Genomic DNA, 22,450 nt, shown 5'->3' on the forward strand with positions numbered 1-22,450 from the left:
TTATACTGTGTCATCACTGGGCTGTGCCTAGCCTTTGTACCGTGTCATCACTAGGTCATTCTGATCCTCTATACCATGTCATCCCTAGCCTCTATACGGTGTCATCACTAGGTCATTCTGATCCTCTATACAATGTCATCCCTAGCCTTTATACAGAGTCTTCTCTGTATCATCCTTAGCCTCTATACCAGGGGTGGCCAACCGGTCAGAGGTAAAGAGCCGAAAAGTATCTGTGGTCAAGCTAAAGAGCCAACAACATGCGCGCCGAAGGCGCGCGCACCAAAAAAGGGGCGTGGTCTATTTGGACCCTTTGGGTGGGCGTGATACACATATCCCTCCAATATACTCCCAATAGTGCCAGATACACATATGCTCCCACGATGCCAGGTATGCCCCCTGTGGCGCCGCAAATACATATAATGCCCCCATGGTGCCACGTATACATATAATACCCATGGTTCCCTTTGCACATATAATACCCCCTGTGGTCCCAGTAATACAAACAATGCCCCCTGTGGTGCTGCTAATTCCTATAATGCCCCCTGTTGTGCTGCAAATACACATAATACCCCTGTGTTGCTCCTAATACATATACCCCCTGCGGTGCTGTTAATCCATATAATGCCACCTGTGGTGACTGGGCCCCAATACATATAATGCCCCACTATAGGACTCACCACTTGGTCTTCCTTGTTGATACCATCACTGTCCCCAGCTTTCTCCTTAGTGCTGCCAGGGTGCATTTGTGTGGTGTGAAGAAGGGTCCTTCTCCTCCTTTTGCAGATGCTGCCGGCGGCCGGGAAGGGAGTTGCGCACACGGCTGATGGGGCGGGGGGTATGGCGGGGGGTGCGGATCTTTGGTGTCCCACTGAAGGGTGACATACGTCCGCACCGACCCTAGTGACTCCAGCCATTTCATTCAGGATAGCAAGCAGTGCGGGAGGGGAAGCGGGAGGCGGAAGTGGGCGGGAGCCAAGGACACTCTGCAGGGACTGTGGAGTGACCGGAGACGCTGCTGCCAGTGCCAGCATCATCATCCTAGCGCGACTGCAGGGACCTGTTTAATGCCTTTGTGGCCGCAGCCCGGCAGTGCTGTGCATGCCGGAGCTTCCGAGCCGCACATCAGAGGCAGAAGAGCCGCATGCGGCTCGCGAGCCGCGGGTTGGCCACCCCTGCTCTATACGGTGTCATCACTGTGTTATCCGTAGCCTCTTTACGGTGTCATCCCTAGCCTCTATACTGTGTCACCACTAGCCTCTATACCGTGTCTTCACGTGTCATCCCTAGCCTCTATAACGTGTCATCACCATGTCATCCCTGGCCTCTACCGTGTCACCCCTAGCCTCTATTCCGTGTCACCCCTAGCCTCTATACTGCGTCTTCCCTAGCCTCTATACCGTGCCACCTATATATTGCGGCGCCTTATAAATAAACGTACTACTACTACTACTACCTCTAGCCTCTATACCATGGGTCTTAAAATTGTGGCCCTCAAGATGTTGTGGAACTACATACCCAGCATGCCCTGACAGTTTTGGCATGCTCTTTTAGGAAAAAATGTGGCAATGCATGTTGGAACATGTAGTTTCACAACATCTGGAGGGCCACAGTTTGAAGATCCATGCTCTATACCATGTCATCCTTAGCCTCTATACCGTGTCATCACCGTGTCATCCCTAGCCTCTGTACCGTCTCTTTAACATGTCATCCATAGCCTCTATACTGTCATCATCGTGTCATCCCTAGCCTCTGTACCGTGTCATCCCTAGTTTCTATACGTGTCATCATCGTGTCATCCTTAACCTCTATATCGTGTCATCGCTGTTTCATCCCTAGCCTCTATACCGTGTCTTTACCATGTCATCCATAGCCTCTATACTGTGTCATCATCATGTCATCCCTAGCCTCTATACGGTGTCATCACTGTGTCATCCCTAGACTTTATACGGTGCCATCTCTGTGTCATCCTGAGCCTCTATACCGTGTCATCACTGTGACATCTCTAGCCTCTATACCGTGTCATCATCATGATATCCCTAGCCTTCATACCATGTCCTCCCTAGCCTCTATACCGTGTCATCACTAGCCTCTGTATGTGTCATCACTGTGTCATCCATAGCCTCTATCCCGTGTCATCACTGTGTTATCCTAGCCTCCATACCATATTCTCCCTAGCCTCTATACCGTGTCATCCCTAGCCCTTCAGACCGTGTCATTCCTAGCCTCTATACCGTGTCATCACCATGTAATCCCTAGCCTGTTGGATGTTATAACATATCATCCCTAGTCTCTATGTGGCGTCATCACTACCCTCTATTCCGTGTCATCAGCGTGTTATACCTAGCCTCTATATGGTGTCATAACTGTTTCATCCCTAGCCTTTCAACGAATCGCCAGCCGCCAAACCCCGCCAGCCTTCGGAAGGGGGCGCGCGCGCAGGAGATGCATGCATGCCCCGATCCGACCTAGCTGTCCACCGCTTCCCCTGTTACCATTGCTGGTCCCCATCGCCTCCCCGCACTCCCCACCAGAAGCGGAGACAAGCAGGGTCCCGCCACCCAGCAACTAGGTGCATTTCACATGCACGCGTGTCCCAGTCTGATGGTGTCCCTCTCCGCCAGCATTCGCTAGCCAGGACGTTCTGGTGAGCGCAGGCATTGAATGAGAGGGACTCCATCTGTACCATTTCATCACAGTGTCATCCCTAACCACTTTACTGTGTCATACCTAGCCTCCATACCATGTCATCACTGTGTCATCCCTAGCCTCTATACCAGGGATGGGGAATCTTCGGCCTTCCAGCTGCTTTTGAACTACACATCCCAGGATGCCCTGCTACAATTTGCCATTTGGCCATGCTAAAACTGTTGCAGGGCATGCTAGGACATGTAGTTGAACAACAGCTGGAGGGCCGAAAATTCCCCATGCCTACTCTATACCATGTCATCACTGTGTCATCCCTAGCCTCTATATCGTGTCATCACTGAGTCATCTCTAGCCTCGATACCGTGTCATCTCCGTGTCTTCCCTAGCCTCCATACCATGTCCTACCCTAGCCTCTATACGTGTCTTCACCGTGTCATCCTTAGCCTCTGTATCATGTCATCACTGTGTCATATCTAGCCTCTATATAATGTCCTCACGGTGTCATCCCTAGCTTCCATACTATGTTCTCCCTAGCCTCTATATCTTGTCATCACTGTGTCATCCCTAGCCTCCACACAGTGTCACCCTAGCCTCTATACCGTGTCATCACTGTGTCATCCCTAGCCTCTGTACCATTTTATCATGGTCATCATTAGCCTCTATACCATGTTATCAGAGTGTGATTCTTAGCCCCTATAAGTGTAATCACTGTGTCATCCCTAGCCTCTATACTGTGTTATCACCATATCATCCCTAGCCTTTATACTAAGACATCACTAGCCTCTATTCCATGTCATCAGTGTGTTATTCCTAGCCTCTATAAGGTGTCATCACCGTATCATTGCTATCCTCTGTACCATGTCATCCCTAGTCTCTATACCGTGTCATCACTGTGTCATGCCTTGCCTCCATACAGTGTCATCCCTAACCTCTATACTGGGTCATTCCTAGCCTCTATGCGGTGTCATCACTAGCCTCTACGCGGTGTCATCCCTAGCCTTTGTACCATGTCATCACTTTGCCATGTCTAACCTCTATACTGTGTCATCACGGTGATATCCCTAGCATTCATACCATGTCCTCACTAGCCTCTATACCATGTCATCATCGTGTCATCGCTGTGTCATCTTTAGCCTCTATACCATGTCATCCCTAGCCTCTAAACCAGGGATGGGGAACCTTCAGCCTTCCAGTTGTTTTTGTACTACAAATCCCAGGATGCCCTGCTATAATTTGCTTTTTGTCCATGCTAAAACTGTTTCAGGGCATGTTGGGTCATGTAGTTCAACAACAGCTGGAGGGCCGAAGGTTCCCCATGCCTGCTCTATACCATGTCATCACTTTGTCATCCCTAGCCTCTATACAGTGTCATCATCATTTCATCCCTAGCCTCTATACAGTGTCATCATCATGTCATCCCTAGCCTCTATATCGTGTCATCCCTAGCCTCTATACAGTGTCATCATCATGTCATCCCTAGCCTCTATATCGTGTCATCCCTAGCCTCTATATCGTGTCATCCTTAGCCTCTATACCATGTCATCACTGTGTCATCCCTAGCCTCTAAACCGTGTCATCTCTAGCCCCTATAAGTGTTATCACCGTGTCATCCCTAGCCTCTATATTGTCACCTTAGCCTCTATACCGTATTGTGGTTAGACAACTATATACGTTTTTCTACCCACAATATATAACCCATTAAAAAATCATCTGGGTGCCTCCTTCATTCACTACCTATTCATCGCCAGTTTGAATGGGCCTTAGAGATCAGAGAGGGAGAGTGCCAGGCCGCAAGAATAATTATGTTTTTATATACCATATATACTCGAGTATAAGCCTACTTTTTCAGAACATTTTTTATGCTGAAAAAGCCCCCTCGGCTTATACTCGAGTGAGGGTCCCACTTGAGTCAATAAGTTTTACCAGTTTTTTTTGTTGTAAAATTAGGTCCCTCGGCTTATATTCGGGTTGACTAATACTTAAGTATATATATATATATATATATATATATACATACATACACACACACACACACACACACACACACACACACGCAGGGGATGCAGTTTAAATCCCGGCGGTCGGGATCCCGGCGTTCAGAATCCCGACGTTGGAATCCCGTTAGTTTCTCCCTCCGTGGGTGTCCACGACACCCCTGGAGGGAGAATAAATTAGCGTGCCGAGCGTAGCGAGGCACTGTGCCCGCTGCGTGGCGAGCGCAGCGAGCCCGCAATGGGGGGCGATCCACGTCCCCCCCTTGTCGGGATTTCAGCGGTCGGGATTTTGAACACCGGGATCCCGACCGCCGGGATTTCATACTGAATCCACACACACACACACACACACACACACACACATACATACATACAATCTCCAATAACTCAAATAAAGCACAAAATAGCATGAATGGATACGTTACGATAAGAAAAAAACATGAAACCTGTCAGCCACAGTATGCCATATCGCTGTATCAGACATTAAAAAAACTGTTCCTCATCATAATTCACATATACTGTACTGTACTGTAAATATTCCCATTCTGATGATGCAAACTGATGTTCTAGCTAGGTCACTACCTTGTTTATTAGCCAAAGGAACTTAGCAAGGCTTCCTCTACTAAAGCTACAGTAAATGCAACACGTTTGAATCTACCGAATCTGCAATCAAACAATCCACATTATTTGCTAAAATATGATGTTTAAAATAAATAGATAAAATAAATGTAACACACTGGCACATGAAATGAGGTCAGCCTGCCAATGAAAGCCTAATACAAGAAGAACCCTATGGGTACCTTTTCTCTCCTGGCTTTGTTCTGTCGTTTCCTCTGCTGCAGTTTCCATGGTTGGTTTCATCACATGCACCAAAAATGCTTTTTAACTTTCCTTCCAAACACTTTCTTGTGTCTCTCTTGCTGTGGATTTGTTTCCCTGCCTCCTATTTACAGCTGCAGTGATTGAGTGCTTCAGTCCTGTACTACACTAGATCATCCCTTTCCAAGATGCAGACTTGTCAGCTTCAATTCTGCTCTGCCTACACTGGTCCTCCAAGATTTCTGCCAGTTGAATGTACCCAAACTTAAATGCCTCATACAGTACATGCGCCTGCCAAAAATTGACTGCACCCGCTCTGTACAGCCTTATTGGGAGTGTGGGAGGGGACTCGGTCACGTGGTGGCCGCACCAACCAACGGCGGGAAGCGGCTGCCGCATCCCCTCCCACACTCCCAGTAATGCTGTGCGCGGCAGGCACAGTCAGGCATTGACGGCAGCCAGTGGCGGATTCAGGGGGGGAGGGGGGTAGCTGAGGACCAGGGCTTTCCAACGAGCCCAGCCCGTGTCTCTAGCCCCCCAGTAACCGGAGATATCGCCTGGCAAATCTGTAACGTTTTTTTCCCCATAGGATAATATGGGACCCGTCAATTCCGACCCCCACCCGGTTCCGACGGCTTCCAGTCCCCCCCCTGGCAACCACAGCCAAATTGCTGGGCCTTCAATATGATACTAGGCTGGTCCATATCGGTCAATAGGTTCCAGAGATATTGTGGGTAAACCGATTTTTTTCTTTTTGAAATTTAATTTCATGGCTGTTCATGTTCTTTGAGGGCAGATTACTCTGGAACCAAACGTTCCAGTTTTACTGGACCAAAATCATTCAAAGCCCACTCAAAAGTTCTTCAATATGATACTTGTCTCATGTAATTGGGTCAGCTGGTTCCAAAAATATAGCCGGTTAAATGAGAAAACTGGTTAAAGGGGGGGAGGGGTGGTTTTCTCTCCCCCTCACACCAGAAAATGCAGGGACTAGGTTGGTGTAAAAGGGGCCAACCTGGGAATGCATTTTCTGGTGTGAAAGGGGTATTGTTTCAAGTAGCCGGGACCTGCAGTGCTCTGAATACAGCCAGGCTCTGCCACTGTCAGTGGCTATCACTTCTGCCTGGCGGCGGCTGTCCCCCATTTACTGTGAGCATGTATTCCCCCTTGGCAATGAGCATGGAACTTCTGGCAATGAGCATGGAACCCTTGGCAATGAGCATGTAGATAAGCAGCACTTATGTAGCATAATTTTTAATAGGCATTATGGTGTTTGGCATAATAAATAATGGACATAATGGCGTGTGATGGACATTATGGTGTAAATGTTTAATGCGCACCTTTAGTGGACAATGTCCCTGTTTATGAAGCGTATTGTGAATTCTGGTTCAATCTGTGTGGCATTATGTGAATTTTGTCTCAATCCGTTTTGCATTGAGAATTTTGGCTCAATCCGTATGGCATTTTATGAATTTGGCTCAATCCGTGTGGCATTATGTGAATTTTGGCTGAATCCATTTGGCATTATGTGAATTTTGGCTCAATCAGTGTGTTATTATGTGTATTTTGGCTCAATCCATGTGGCATTATGTGAATTTTGGCTCAATCAGTGTGTTATTATGTGTATTTTGGCTCAATCCATTTGGCATCATGTGTAAGGGGGGATACGGTCGTTTTATCGAATGACATTAGGTCGAATGTCATTTGGTCGACCCCACTAGGTCGAATGTGTAAAAAGGTCGACATGGGTTTATGTTGAACTTCCGACTATGTCGACTGCCATTAGGTCGACTGGGGTTAGGTCGAATTGCTCTTTTTGGGTTTTTTTTGGTGCCGACATGTGCCGACAGGCGGTGGTTCATGCCCTACCATCCACTAGGGCGTGGAGGAGGTTATTAAAGCTGTGGCGAGCGAAGCGAGCCACCGTGCCCGAAGCATAGCGAGCGAAGCGAGGGTCCGATTCACTATGTCAACAGTGTCCATGTCGACACTGTTGACATTTCGGCCAAAAAAACCCCAAAAAGAGCAATTCGACCTAACCCCAGTCGACCTAATGGCAGTCGACATAGTCGGAAGTTCGACATAAACCCATGTCGACCTTTTTACACATTCGACCTAGTGGGGTCGACCAAATGACATTCGACCTAATGTCATTCGATAAAACGAACCACATCCTGTAAGGGGCAAGTACACATCTTGTGTCTAGTATTTTGTTGCATAATGTGTAGAAGTTGTATATGGTGTTGTACACTACACTCAAGGACACGCCCCCTGTTGAGTGGCCACACCCCCTTTCCCGGAGCACGCACAACTACATCCTTCTTTTTTGTCGCCATGGGCCTATTTTTAAAGCCATTCCCACCCTCTCTCTGCCACTCTCTTAGCATGTACACTGGCACCACTAACACCGCCCCTCCCCCACCTAAACCCTCTTTTATCATGGTGCCCCCCCTGTCATTTTATCCTGGATCTGCCCCTGACGGCAGCAGCAGGAACAAGTTATGCAAAAATAATAATAATATGTAATATCTGTACTCGCGGTCACCTCTGCCAATGACAAGCGGCTATACTCGGGCCACTTGTCATAGTAAAAGATGTCAGTGCGTCGGGCCAGACCTAAGCATCTCGCGGGCCGCATCCGGGCCACCTGTTGCCCACCTCTGCTCTATACCATGTCATCACTGTGTCATCCCTATCATCTATACCGCATCATCATTGTGTCATTCCTAGCTTCTATACAGTGTCATCACCTAGTCTCTATACCATGTCATCAATGTCAGCCTTAGCCTCTATACATCTTTTTTTGAAGGCAAGTGTCCTGTTTGCTTTTGCTGCTTCTACTTGACAGTGAGTACTACAGCTACGTTTATTGTCTACTAGGTGATTCATCGCGCCCTACGGGCGCTCTTCACACCGTCGTAAGGGGCTGCGCCCCCTTAATTTGTGAACGTTTGTATATGAGAAATATGGTTAGAATTGTATGAAAGATGCCCTGTATTGCAACTTAGGTGTCCGCGAATCGCGGGAGGGGGGGTCGCGGAGGGTGCCGCGGATTGCAGGAGGGGGGGGGTCGCGGGGGGTGCCGCGAATTGCAGGAGGGGGGGGGTTGTGGGGGGGTGGATGCTGCGAATAGCGGGAGGGGAGGGATTGCAGAGAATCGCGGGAGGGGGGTCGCCGCAAATCGCGGGAGGGGGGTTACGGGGGCGGGGGTTGCGGCGAATCATGGTAGGGGGGGTCGCGGGGGATGTGCCGTGAATCACGGGAGGGGGGGTCACGGGGTGGGGTGCCGAGAATCGCGGGGGGGTGTGTGTGTGCCGTGAATCGCGGGAGTGGGGGTTGCGGGGGGGTGGGGGGGTGTGACGCGAATCGCCACAAGAAAAAATCAACACAGAAAGGTCAACACATGTAAATGTTGACATAAGTGTGGCACTTCATTGGTGTCCATGTCGACACATGAGAATGAATATGAAAACATTCAAAAAATGAAAAAAAAAAACTTCAAAAACTCATGTCAACCTTTTTTCATTGTCGACCATAGCCATGTCAGTGTTTTCCATGTGCAATTTAATTCTGGAGCTGCCGCGAATCACGGGGAGTGCCGCGAATTGCGGGAGGGGGGGATCGCGGGGTTGGGTGCCACGAATCGCGGGAGGGCGGGGTTCACAGGGGTTCCGGTGGGGGGTTGCCGCGAATTGCGGGAGGTGGGGGGTCACGGGGGGTGCCGCGAATCGCGGGAGGGGGGTTTGCGGGGGGGTGTGACGCGAATCGCCACAAGAAAAACTCAACACAGAAAGGTCAACACATGTAAATGTTGACATAACTGTGCCACTTCATTGGTGTCCATGTTGACACATGACAATGAATATGAAAACATTCAAAAAATGAAATAAATCTTCAAAAACTCATGTCAACCTTTTTCATTGTCGACCATAGACGTGCCAGTGTTTTGCATGTGCCATTTAATCCTGGGGCTGCCGCGAATCGCGGGGAGTGCCGCGATTTGCGGGAGGGGGGGGTTGCGGGGGGTGGGTGCCGCGAATCGCGGGAGAGCGGGGTTCATGGGGGTTCCGGTGGGGGGTTGCCGCGAATTGCGGGAGGGGGGGGGGGTCGCGGGGGGGTGCCGCGAATCGCCGGAGGGGGGGTTGCGGTGGGTGTGACGCGAATCGCCACAAGAAAAAAATCAACACAGAAAGGTCAACACATGTAAATGTTGACATAAGTGTGGCACTTCATTGGTGTCCATGTCGACACATGAGATGAATATGAAAATATTCAAAAAATGACAAAAAAATGACAAAAACTCATGTCAACCTTTTTCATTGTCGACCATAGCCATGTCAGTGTTTTCCATGTGCAATTTAATTCTGGAGCTGCCGCAAATCACGGGGGGGTGCCGCGAATTGCGGGAGGGGGGGTCGCGGGGTGGGTGCCGCGAATCGCGGGGTTCACAGGGGTTCCGGTGGGGGGTTGCCGCGAATTGCGGGAGGTGGGGGGTCACGGGGGGTGCCGCGAATCGCGGGAGGGGGGGTTGCGGGGGGTGTGACGCGAATCGCCACAAGAAAAAATCAACACAGAAAGGTCAACACATGTAAATGTTGACATAAGTGTGCCACTTCATTGGTGTCCATGTCGACACATGACAATGAATATGAAAAAATTAAAAAAATTAAAAATAAATCTTCAAAAACTCATGTCAACCTTTTTCATTGTCGACCATAGCCATGTCAGTGTTTTGCATGTGCCATTTAATCCTGGGGCTGCTGCGAATTGCGGGGGGGGGGGTGCCGCGAATCGCGGGAGGGGGGTCGCAGGGGGGGTGCCGCCAATCGTGCAAGGGGGGGTCGCGGGGGGGTCCTTTTTGCCGCGAATCGCGGGAGGGAGGTCGCGGGGGGGGTGTTTTTTCCGCGAATCGGGGGGGGGGGGGTCAGGGGGGAGGGTTTACAGCGATTCGCGGGAGGGGGGGGTCGCGGGGTGGTGGTTATGCCGCGAATTGCGGGAGGGGTCATGGGGGGGTTCTTTTTGCAGCGAATTGCGGGAGGGGGTGTCGCGGGGGTGTTTTTGCTGCGAATCGCGGTAGGGGGGGTCGCGGGGGAGCGGGTATTTTTGCCGCAAATCGCGGGAGGGGGGGGGGGCGCGGGGGGGGGAGGTTTTGCCGCAAATCGCGGGAGGGGGGCGCTCACCTGGTGGCTGTGGAGTAGCAGTGCTGGGCAACATGGGAAGGCAGTGGGTGTCTGGCACTGTCTGTGGGCTCACTGGGCTGGTTCTCTGTCACATACCTCCCAACATGACCCTCTCCAGGAGGGACACAATGCTCTGTTTCTAGACTTCCCCTTAATGTATGATTGCCATCACCTGTTTTAAACAGGTTAATTTCTCAGAAAGGTGTTCAGCACAGATGAAGGCAATCACACATTAAGAGGAAAGTCCAGGAACAGAGCGTTATAGACACAGACACCCACTTTGAGTGACAGATGTAGCCAAATATATAGGAGATTTGTACCCCTAAGTGATTGCGCTACCTCTACCACATTTAGTTTATATATAATGATATGCAATCTGTGTGCCCTATCCCCCTGGAAGCCATCAGGCACAGAGTACGCTGCGATCTGCTGTGGCCTGATAGACCGTTGCTGCTAGCGGTTGATCCATCTCCTCTTAATGACCGGTCAGCAGGACATGAAAGGAATCAGCAGTTACAAATATCAGACTTTATTGACACATCACAGGATTACAACCATCTGACTGTCCTCGCCTAGAAAAGTTTACAAATGCCGTGTAACATGCAGCAATCTGGCTGTGTCTTGACGGTCTAACACGGATTTTGACACAGCTACCTTCTAGGGTTTCAAAAGAGAGCCGAAGTAAAAGAGCCCAAAACTCAACTTGCTTCACGAAACACCAAACGTGCTCCTTCCTAATAGTTCAGACTATTGCTGAAATAATATCTAACTGCGACAACCTGCTGCAGAGCATTGCACCCTGCCTCTGTGGACTGTATACCGCTGCAATGCTCTGCACTATTCTGTCACGGTCCCGGACTGGTGCGAATGAAAAGCAGATTCTGGAACATAAAGTGAGTACGGGTCGGAAAGTTGCGCTAATTACACAAAATCATCTTCCAATCAGAGAAACATCAATAAGGACCTCCAATCCCCCTACACATATACCACATATGAAAACCATCACCACCACCACACTCTCTGTTGCTTTGTATGTGCTTGATAAAATAACCATCAATATTAAGGAATGTGCCTGTATACAGTCCTTTCAGTTTGTATCTCCATCCACTTTGGCCCAGGAGCCATCAGAGATTGGGCTTGCAGTCACGTTGCTGGGGTTACGCGATTGTCCCCCAGTCATCCATATGCTTTCTGGGTTCTTTTCTGAAGTATATAATATTTATTGTACTGCAAATGAATGGAACATAGTGCATACGATATGACAACTTTTATATGAATACCAAATCACTCCAGAGATACTACCGGAAGGAGTTACTGTACCAGGAGGTGCATTGTCGGGTAACAAGATGACGGTGGGTTTGCTAAGAGGGAAAACAAGGTGCTGGATAGAACTGACAGAAAAACCATTGCTGAGAGTCAGACGGGTTTCCAGGACTAAATGGAAAAACATCATCTGCATAGACGGGTGTACGGGTGACTTTTATGGCCCTCTAATGGTTTGGAAAGGGGAATCCAAAGCTGATTGGTGTGCTGTCCGGTTGATCATCTTGCTGTCTGTTAGATCTCAGTATAGACAAGATCGTTCTAGGCTGGCTGATATCTGAGCCTGAGTATTCCCTGTAGGTCCAGAACATTTACCAAGCGCCTCTGTCTCCCTTTGTGTCTTAGAAGCCACCAGTGAAGTTAGGGGAGATGTCCATTGCCTTGTTGCAGTGAAGGCCATTGTCCTTGTCTGTATCTTGACCATTTGAGCAGCTCCCAACTTACCATCTTATATCCATGGAGACCTGTCCAAGCATCACACAGGGACTTACAAAGACATCTAAATATGAAACCAGCCACAGCTCCCCCAAGTCGTTGTGATTGAGGAAATACATTACACTGGAAACATAGCCCGTAGGGACCGACAACCTGTCTCGATGAAGGATTCAACCCAGTGAATTAGCAAAGCCCGAGGGATGATGAGGATGAAGTCTTTGCAGTGGGGTGGGTGGGAGAGGGCGGATCCACTTGTACCATTCCGGCATCTCTTCACAGCCCCCGCCGCCACGTCTCTTACTTCATCAAAACTTGGTGATGTAGTACAGGATCGAGCACCAGAGGAGAGTGGCAGCCAAGGCAGCTGGGGCTGAGCTGCTTGTGTTGGGCACGGCTCCGGGTCCTGGTGAGAGAAAGGATTCATTAGTGATATTTATGTCTGTCACTGCAGCAGGGGGACATGTTCTGCCTATGGCGGTAGACCTGCACACTCGCATAGTCCCCCAATAGGGCACTGAGCTGCCTCTCTGTTCCCTGAATGGGACAAGTTGTGATAATTGTAATGAGAACAGAAGTAGCCGCCGACCATAGTTGTATAAAATGGGCACTAATTGCTTCTCCATTTTCTGCTGGACATACCAATGTAAAAGGGGGTCTGCCAGTACCTGGCATGTAGGTGATGCTAATAGCAGGGCATATACTTATCAATTATGTACTTACAGTACAACAGTGGTTCCTAAACTGTGTGCCGTGGGGTGCATTGAGTTGGTGGTGCATGACAAATTTAAATTAATTATGGTAAATGTATTGGGCAAAACCAGTGCTTTTTGCTGGCAATCATTAAAATTTGTAGACAAACGGAAGCTAATGCTGTTCCTCGCGACATAATTAAACCTAAAGATGACATCATAAACAAAATTTATTTAATTCAGATTTTATTTCTTAATTTCTCAATAAGAACATTTTTGGTCTAGGGGCACCTTGGATCAAATTCTGATACTATAGGGTGCCATGACTCAAACAAGTTTGGGAACTACTGACTTACTGTATAAAGTCAGTTTATATTTTCTAAATTCTTTTATATCTATGCATTAATATATAACTATTAGAGGACATAATCGGTGTGTGCATATTCCAGATTCTATTAAACTGTAATCCCCAACTCCCCTCAAAATGCATGGACGGCAACTTCCCCCAACACCTACTGCACAGACAGCAACTCCCCCCAACACCTACTACACAGACAGCAACTCCCCCCAACATCCTACTGTACAGACAGCAACTCCCCCCAAACACCTACTGTACGGACTGCAACTCCCCCAACACCTACTGTACAGACTGCAACTCCCCCCAACACCTACTGTACAGACTGCAACTCCCCCCCAACACCTACTGTACAGACAGCAACTCCCCCCAAACACCTACTGTACGGACTGCAACTCCCCCAACACCTACTGTACGGACTGCAACGCCCCCAACACCTACTACACAGACAGCAACTCCCCCCAACACCTACTACACAGACTGCAACTCCCCCCAACACCTACTACACAGACTGCAACTCCCCCCAACACCTACTACACAGACTGCAACTCCCCCCAACACCTACTGTACGGACTGCAACTCCCCCCAACACCTACTACAGACAGCAACTCCCCCAACACCTCATGTACATACTGCAACTCCCCCCAACACCTACTGTACAGACAGCAACTCCCCCAACACCTCATGTATGGACCATAACTCCCCCCAACACGCACTGTACAGGGGACAATTCCCACCATCATGCACTGTACAGGCGTCAATTCCCACCTGTACAGGTGACAATTCCCCCAAAACACTAGCCCTGATTCAGCTTTGTTAGCCAAAGCAAAAAAAAACACATTGAAATAGGTAAAACCATGTTGCACTGCAGGTGGGCAGAAGTAACAGTATACATTGGCACAGGTGCAAGCTACAGCCGTTCCAAATGTAAAGTTAGGTTTAGACTGCTGGGGGTGGAAATTTGGGGTTAAACTGCAGGGAAGGAGGGTGAGGCTGTATTCTGAACGCCGGAATCCACACTGCCAGTTATCCATATGTATCCCTTTGTAAAATGAGCAGAGAGAGTTAGTTTTGGGTGTGGGGGTGTATGGACTGCAAATCCCCCCACACATATGGTACAGATGGCAATTCCCTCCGTCATCTACTGTAAAGTCTGAAACTCCCCGTCACCCACTGTACAGGCTGAAGTTCCCCTTGTCATCCACTGAACAGAATGAAAATCCCCCCCCCATCACCCACTGTGCAGAATGAAACTCCCTCGTCACCCACTGTATAGAATGAAATTCCCTCGTTACCCACTGTACAGACTGAAAATACCCCCATCACCCACTGTATAGACTGAAACCTCCCCGTCACCCACTGTACAGGCTGAAACTCCCCCCAATACAGACCACAAGTCATATTTGCCCCATTTCCAGGGGTATGGATCATTGGACAGACAGCAACTAAGTCGACAAGCATTAGGTCGACACCACTAGGTCAACATGCATTAAGGTCGATACCACTAGGTCGACATGCATTAAGGTCAACATGACAGAAGGTCTACATGCAGGAAGGTCAACTGGGTCATTAGGTTGACATGCATTAGGTCAACATGGGGAAGGTTGACATGGGGTTTTTTGCTTATTTTTTTGTCCCGAATGTCAACACAGTCGTCATGGAAACTGAAACGTAGTGCTGCGCTAACCATTCAGTAGTGTCGACATAATGCTTGTAGACCTAGTGACCATATCCCATTTCCAGTACTGAACTATTATTACAATGGCTTTTGTTGAAGATAGGATGTTGCCCAAAGCAACCAATCTGAATATTATTTATTTAGCCCCTTCTAGAAGATAATAGACATGATCTGGTTGGTTGCTCATAGCAACATCCCATCTTAGAATGAGATAAAGGGGACGGAGAGCGATAAAGTGGACAGAGATAAAGTACCAGCCAACCAACTCCTGTCATTTTTTTTTCAACGCAGCCTTTCTATCCACTTTATTGCTCTTCAAGGCTTAGTACATAGCAAGGTATATCTGTGGCTACATTTGCAGCAGGGGCTCCACAACCTAACCGGCTGTACATCATGTACTGTACACCCTTCTGCCTTCTCCGCATAAGTGCAGATGTACAGTACCCGCTACAATGTATTACTACAGTCACACTGCCCTCCACATCGCAGTGTATAGTAGTGTCTGCAGTGGAAGAGGGTGATATGGGGAGCAGTCGCTCGTGCGTGTCACACAGAAATATCTGCATCTCGCCAGATGTAATAATCCGGGTGAAGTGATAAAGTGGAATGCAATAACACACCAGCCAACCAACTCCCAACTGTCATTTTTCAATCACAGCTGATTGGTTGGTGCGTTATCACCTTACTACATCTGCCGCAATGTGATTTATGACATACAGTATGACACATTCTATACATACTCACCATACAATATGACACTGGCATTGCTGTTGCCCAGTTTATTGGATGCCACACATGTATAATTCCCATAATCCTTCTCTGAAACATTGAAGAATGTGAGGATGGACATGTGGTCTTTGTTGTCGATCCTGACACCATCCAGCCCATTTGACAACCTGTGGTACACACACAGATAAGAACCAGTATAGACTTGTAACACTGATACAGTTCGTATACATCAGACAAGATAGGAGACCGTCGCAACCACAGAGCACAGGAGACTGATCACAGCCAAGTGACTTCTCCTCTTCCCAAATGGCGGCTTTGATCTACTGTATGTTATACTCTCAGATCCCATCTTTGCCAAGCTCCATCCTTATCCTCTTATTATTTATTCACTAACAGTTTCTTACATAGCGCAGACAATTCCATTGTACTATATAATTGTAAAGAACAGTGATCAAACAAACTGGGTGTTTACAGACAGTCATAGAGGTAGGAGGGCCCTGCACTCTATAGGGGAATTGGCATTGGTACAGATGGATAGGCGTGATCCATTGCATAATGGTCCCCCAGATTGCAAAGGTTCTAGGTGGGCTGTATGATATGGTGACCCAGGAATGAGTGATAAAGAGAGAATACTGTAGTGAGGAAATGTGTGGACTGTACAGCGGGAAAGTCATTTGATAGGAAAGGTATCGGAAGGTTATGTTGGTGGCTCTGAGTTATGAGAAGCTGCCAGAAGACTGAGTTTTCTAAGGATGCGCCAATCAGTATTACTGCGTGTACAGACATTATCCAGACAATAGTTCGACAGTGCTAGGTTAACATGGCACTGAATCGACGCTTCAAAAGGTTGATTTTTTTTGTAATAGTTTTCTTCTCGGACAAAGATTTCAGGCAAGCGCACATCTTTACCAAAGATTTATCGGTACTTGTTTCCTAGCACGGCCACATATCTTATGGATCGTGTACCTTTAGTTAAGGTACACGATCCATACGATGGACCCGATTTCCTTTGAAATCAGGTCCATTTGGCCGGCTAGGACAAAATATCGGGGGCATCGCGTCGGTCGGGACCGTTAACAATGGTCCCGACGCGATGCCCGCGATTTCCCCATAAGCTTCAATGTTAAAAAATATTTTAACATTGAAATCGTGTCGGGAAAGGTAAAATATCGGGGGCATCGCGTCGGTCGGGACCATTAACATAGGTCCCGACGCGATGCCCCCGATTTTTACATAGGCTTCAATGTTAAAAGATTTTTTAACATTGAAATCCTGAAAAAATGTGAAAAATGTGAAATGGGCCAATATGACCCATTTCACATTTTAGATGTCCCCGTCGTCACCCCACGATAGACGCCAACCCGAAGCGTGGCGAGCGCAGCGAGCCCGCGAGGGGCGGCGGTGCGCGTCCTCCGACCTTTTCATTCCCCTACTATCCACGTCAGCGTGGAGTTGAGAATAGAATAGTGTGGCGAGCGCAGCGAGCCACCGAGCCTGAAGCGTGGCGAGCGGACGCGGATACCTTCACAGCTATACGCGTCCCCTCGCGGGCTTCACAGGTGTCCGTGGCGACGCGGACACCTGTGAAGTCCGCGAAGGGACGCGTTTACCTGTGAAGGTATCCGCGTCCCCTCGCGGGGCTCGCTGCGCTCGCCACACTATTCTATTCTCAACTCCACGCCGACGTGGATAGTAGGGGAATGAAAAGGTCGGAGGACGCGCACCGCCGCCCCTCGCGGGCTCGCTGCGCTCGCCACGCTTCGGGTTGGCGTCTATCGTGGGGTGGGGTGTACGCCGTGACATTTGGGGGGGTTTGGGAATATTTTACATTGAATCCAATGTAAAATCGGATCCCAGGGACCCGATTTACATTTAATTAAAAAAAAAAAATCGGGTCCAAAATCGGTCGGTCGCGACGATCGCATCGCATGCGACCAAATCGCATGCGATGCGATCGACCCGATTTTTCCGACACGACCACCCCGATGTAAATCGGGGTGGCCGTGCTAGGAAACAAGTACCGATTTATCTTAAGATCCAATGAGCGTTCCTAAGGATCTTTTGATAAATTTTCTGATCTTTCATGCAGCAGTAAAAATTGGCTGATCGGTCAGAAAAAAAACATGTGTGTGTGGGCACCTTAAACTCTTGTGAGTGGAGTCCTCTTTCTACGGCTTGTAGCTGCTATAACTGTGAAGATTGCTTCTTATGGAATGCACTACAGGAGATGGCAGTGCTATAATGTGCTCACAGTAATATAATAATGTAATAATACTATGCACTTAGTGTACGCCATGTACTGTACGTATGATGACTCCTGCAGGGGGGAGTAAACCCATTTTGCATACATACATCTATTCCCATAACCCTCACAGTCTTAGAAGCAGCTGCAGGATACGTTTGGCTGAAAAATCAACCGGATGAAGGTGCCAAAAGATAATGCAAATAGGACGTATAATGGATTCAGAAGCAGCCCCAGAATGTGAATCGGCTCCTGTCGCCAAAAATAAACCGTGCACGCTATTTATAAAGTGTAGTTCTAGCAGACAGATAACCCAGGCTCACAGCAGCCACACCATGAAATGCATGCACAGTACAATTGCCACAGACGTGTGACTCCAGGAAGGAAACCGGCATTCACTGGAGAAGCTTTGTATGTTCCTGATGTGAACAAGCGAGGAAGAGAGTCAGCGCTAATCCCCCCTCTGTCTCAGAGATGTGACCGCAGCAAACCTGCAACTAAATCTCCACTATCAGCGTAAATCCCAGTAATTCACATATGCTGTAAAATATAAGATGATATACAGCTAATTGCTTCTTCTGAATCAGAAGAAACCATAATGTATCGTTATCAGCTCCCTGATCGCTGGTCAGTCCTTAGCCACAGTCCTATATGGCCCACGCAAAGTGGTGTAGGGGTTAGCGGTCCTACAGTATGTGTGGGGAAAATGGCAGCTGGCAAACCAATAGGTTGTTCTGGTATAAAGTGTCACCTCTCCCCACATCACAGACAGCAGTCACCTGAGCAGCTGACAGTATAATCAACTAAATATAGAGCCTCACCTGGTGTCTTCCTTATACCATTGGAATTCAGCCAGGGGGACGGCCAGTGCGGAACAGCGCAAGGCTCCTTTCTGTCCTACTGACGCTCCTGTGTTGATGGTATCCGAGATGTATGGTGGGTCTGTTGGATGGATACAGAGACACAGAATTACAATGAGACCTATAACCTGTATTAATCACGTAGTATAACAAGTTGCACATAGATGTGAGGAGCTATGGCATAGTACAACGTATAGCTGTACACCAGCACCTCAGTGGAATGCCGGCTAGTAGCTTGGGCAGGTAGGGGGCAGTTGCAGGGGACCATCCCAGCGGTTTAAGGGCATGCACAGAAAAACGGTTTGTGCGCCCATAGAAACGCTGGGTGTACCCCTTCGAATGCAGCATGCCTGCACGGTGCGGGCGGGTGACGTCACATGTTTTCAGAAGGACTGAGAAATAGGGGTTGGGCAAGAGCAGCTCAACTTGCTGATGTCATACGGTGATGTCAGACTGGCTCTCCCAGAGAATATGTGGATCTGAGGGCCACGGGGACCACTCCCTCAGGAACAACAGGGCTCCGGTCAGCGCTGTGTATACTGTACTACAGTAACTTATTTGCATCGGATGAGGTTATTTGTTAGTGTTTGTTAGAAGCACAATCTCTGAGGTCGGTGGAATAAACGATGAGCCGCGTTCTGCTGTGCTAAACATTGGCAACACAGTATCTGTCATTCATACTGACGCTCCAGTATATGATGCGTATTAGGCATCTCAGAGGTAATGATGACAGGTTGATGGTCTCTAAAGAGAATAGGTTTTTTATTGCTGGTAACCATGTAAACTTAAAGTCTCCGAATGAACTCCAGACAAATTCCAGTGCACTGAATTAGGGCAAGAGCGAGGAGCCTCGTCTTCTAGACTGTTACCAGGTACTGCATCCTCAGCAGTCCTGGGCACTGCATGCAGGTGTGTTTGCTTGGGGGTGGGGCGGCTAACTCCCAAAGATAGGAGTACAATTATCTGGTTTTAGACCCAGTTTTTTATAACCGCTATTTATGACCATAAGAAATTAAATACCACCCAATTGTATCATTATACACCCACTAGACTAAGGCTCTGAAATGCCTGTGATGTATTCGGAGTAAAATGTTTACATTACAGTGAGGCGTTGTGTAGTAACGCTACATGTCATACCGCTGTAGTACTGTCACTGTGAGGTTTTGTGTAGTAATGCTACATGTCATATCGCTGTATTACTGTCACTGTGAGGTTTTGTGTAGTAATGCTACATGTCATATCGCTGTAGTACTGTCACTGTGAGGTTTTGTGTAGTAACGCTACATGTCATACCGCTGCAGTAGTATCACACTGAGGCATTGTGTAGTAATGTTACATATCATACCGCTGTAGTAGTGTCACTGTGAGACGTTGTGTAGTAACGCTACATGTCATACCACTGTATAAGTGTCACCGTGAGATGTTGTGTAGTAATGCTACATGTTATACCTCTGTAGTAGTGTCACACAGAGGCATTGTGTAGTAATGTTACATTTCATACCGCTGTAGTAGTGTCACCGTGAGATGTTGTGTAGTAACGCTACATGTCATACCACTGTATTAGTGTCACCGTGAGATGTTGTGTAGTAATGCTACATGTTATACCTCTGTAGTAGTGTCACACTGAGGCATTGTGTAGTAACGCTAAATGTCATATCTCTGTAGTAGTGTCACAATGAGACGTTGTGTAGTAACGCTACATGTCATACCACTGTATTAGTGTCACCGTGAGATGTTGTGTAGTAATGCTACATGTCATACCGCTGTAGTAGTGTCACACTTTGGCATTGTGTAGTAACTCTACATGTCATACCTCCGTAGTAGTGTCACACTGAGGCATTGTGTAGTAACGCTACATGTCATACCTCCGTAGTAGTGTCACACTGAGGCATTGTGTAGTAATGCTACATAGCATACCTCTGTAGTAGTGTCACACTTTGGCATTGTGTAGTAACTCTACATGTCATACCTCTGTAGTAGTGTCACACTGAGGCATTGTGTAGTACTGCTACATATAATGTGACATATCAATTATGTGAGAAGACACTTACAGTTGACTGTGACTGTAACACGGCGGACCGCGGGACCTGACACTTCATTGCTAGCGCTGCATTCATACTGTCCGGACTGTTTCCGTGTGATTCCCGTGATCTCCAAATATTCATCATTGCTCACAAACCTGTGGGCTGGAAGACACAATACAGACACATTACATTATGCTATGTGGGCGGGGTCATACATTACATTATGGTCTGTGGGACGTGGTTACACACACATTACATTGTCTGTGGGCGGGGTCACGCACACACAATACGTTGTCTGTGGGCGGGGTCACACACATTACATTGTCTGTGGGCATGGTCACACACACACACACACACATTACATTAGGTCTGTGGGTGTGATCACACACATTACATTATGGTCTGTGGGCATGGTCACACACACACACATAACATTATGGTCTGTGGTAGAGATGGGTCGGTCGTGAGGGAAACGGATCTTTTGAATGGTTCCTTTAAAAGACACAGTGAGCCATTGATCGTTAAAAGGTGAATGGTCATTCTTCAGTTCAGTTTTGGTTTCGTTTTCATACAATGTATATGCCTGAGCACAGCAGTGCCACACATGGTAGCTTAGAGGAACTGTACTGACTGACTCAGGGCTGTAGTTCATTCAGCTCAGCAGAGTCCAATCCACACCATGGCTGAGCTCAGCACTGCCACCTGTAGCAGCTGAGATGTACTAACTCTGGAGAGTATTGCATTGGAACTGCTGAGTGCTGTGTATGCAGGTCTGGTGCAGAACTTGAAGCACCACAGGTCCCAGCAGAGAATTTGATACAGCTGTATGCTGCTCACAGGAGTATACCCAGTACCAGAAGCAGCATAGTATCACAGAAAAGTGCTCGCTGCACACCCACAGAAGTTGGATGCACACTTTATCGCAACAGTATTGTTTAACCACACATGCGTGGAAGAGACCCCTGTGGTTGAGCAGTTTGGCTTCAAGCTGTTATCGGCAGAAATGTGGGCTTTTTTTTAAGTCCTACACCTCTGCATGACAAAGGTTTTATCAAAACTGACGTGGTCAGTAACCTTTTATATCTACTTTTGTTGGAAGAAGTCTATCTTTATGGTACAATTCTGATTGGATCCCCATTTACCCCTGATGAAGTCCTAAGGGACGAAACGCGTAGGGTTTCGTATCCAAAGAAGCTTTGCACACCTGAAGTTGGATCTGTTGTCTGTCACTTGAACAAAGTGTAATTGAATCTGTAATTTGCATCAAATTTTGTACAAACTCAATTTTATTGATACTTTGTCGTTATAAAGAAAATTAGAATAAATACAAATTTTATGTACCAATGTATGATCATTTATGTACAAAAGTGGTGAAATAGACAGAGCGCACATCTATCTCTTCTTCCTTCCATCTTCCCCACTTGGTACCTATATTAACAGCTAGGTACGGTAGAAGTGCAGCTCACACCCCAGCGC

At 47.9% G+C, this 22,450-nt stretch overlaps 1 protein-coding gene across 4 annotated transcripts in view; it reads right to left on the minus strand.

Moving 5' to 3' along the window:
* Positions 1-11,152: 11,152 nt before the first annotated feature.
* LOC146042715 (opioid-binding protein/cell adhesion molecule homolog) overlaps positions 11,153-22,450 on the minus strand; it is a 503,537-nt gene continuing 492,239 nt past the window's right edge. For all 4 annotated transcript variants that reach the window (XM_083162896.1, XM_083162895.1, XM_083162894.1 and 1 more), the window contains 4 exons: positions 21,002-21,136; positions 18,912-19,032; positions 15,864-16,015; positions 11,153-12,800 (listed from right to left, as the gene is read on the minus strand). In XM_083162896.1, coding sequence (XP_083019022.1) covers positions 12,703-12,800; positions 15,864-16,015; positions 18,912-19,032; positions 21,002-21,136 — 506 coding nt within the window. In that variant the 3' untranslated portion in view covers positions 11,153-12,702. The remainder of the gene's footprint in view (positions 12,801-15,863; positions 16,016-18,911; positions 19,033-21,001; positions 21,137-22,450) is intronic.

The sequence above is a fragment of the Crinia signifera genome, chromosome 19, assembly GCF_055691185.1.
Source record: "Crinia signifera chromosome 19, ASM5569118v1, whole genome shotgun sequence".
NCBI classification, from domain to species: domain Eukaryota; kingdom Metazoa; phylum Chordata; class Amphibia; order Anura; family Myobatrachidae; genus Crinia; species Crinia signifera.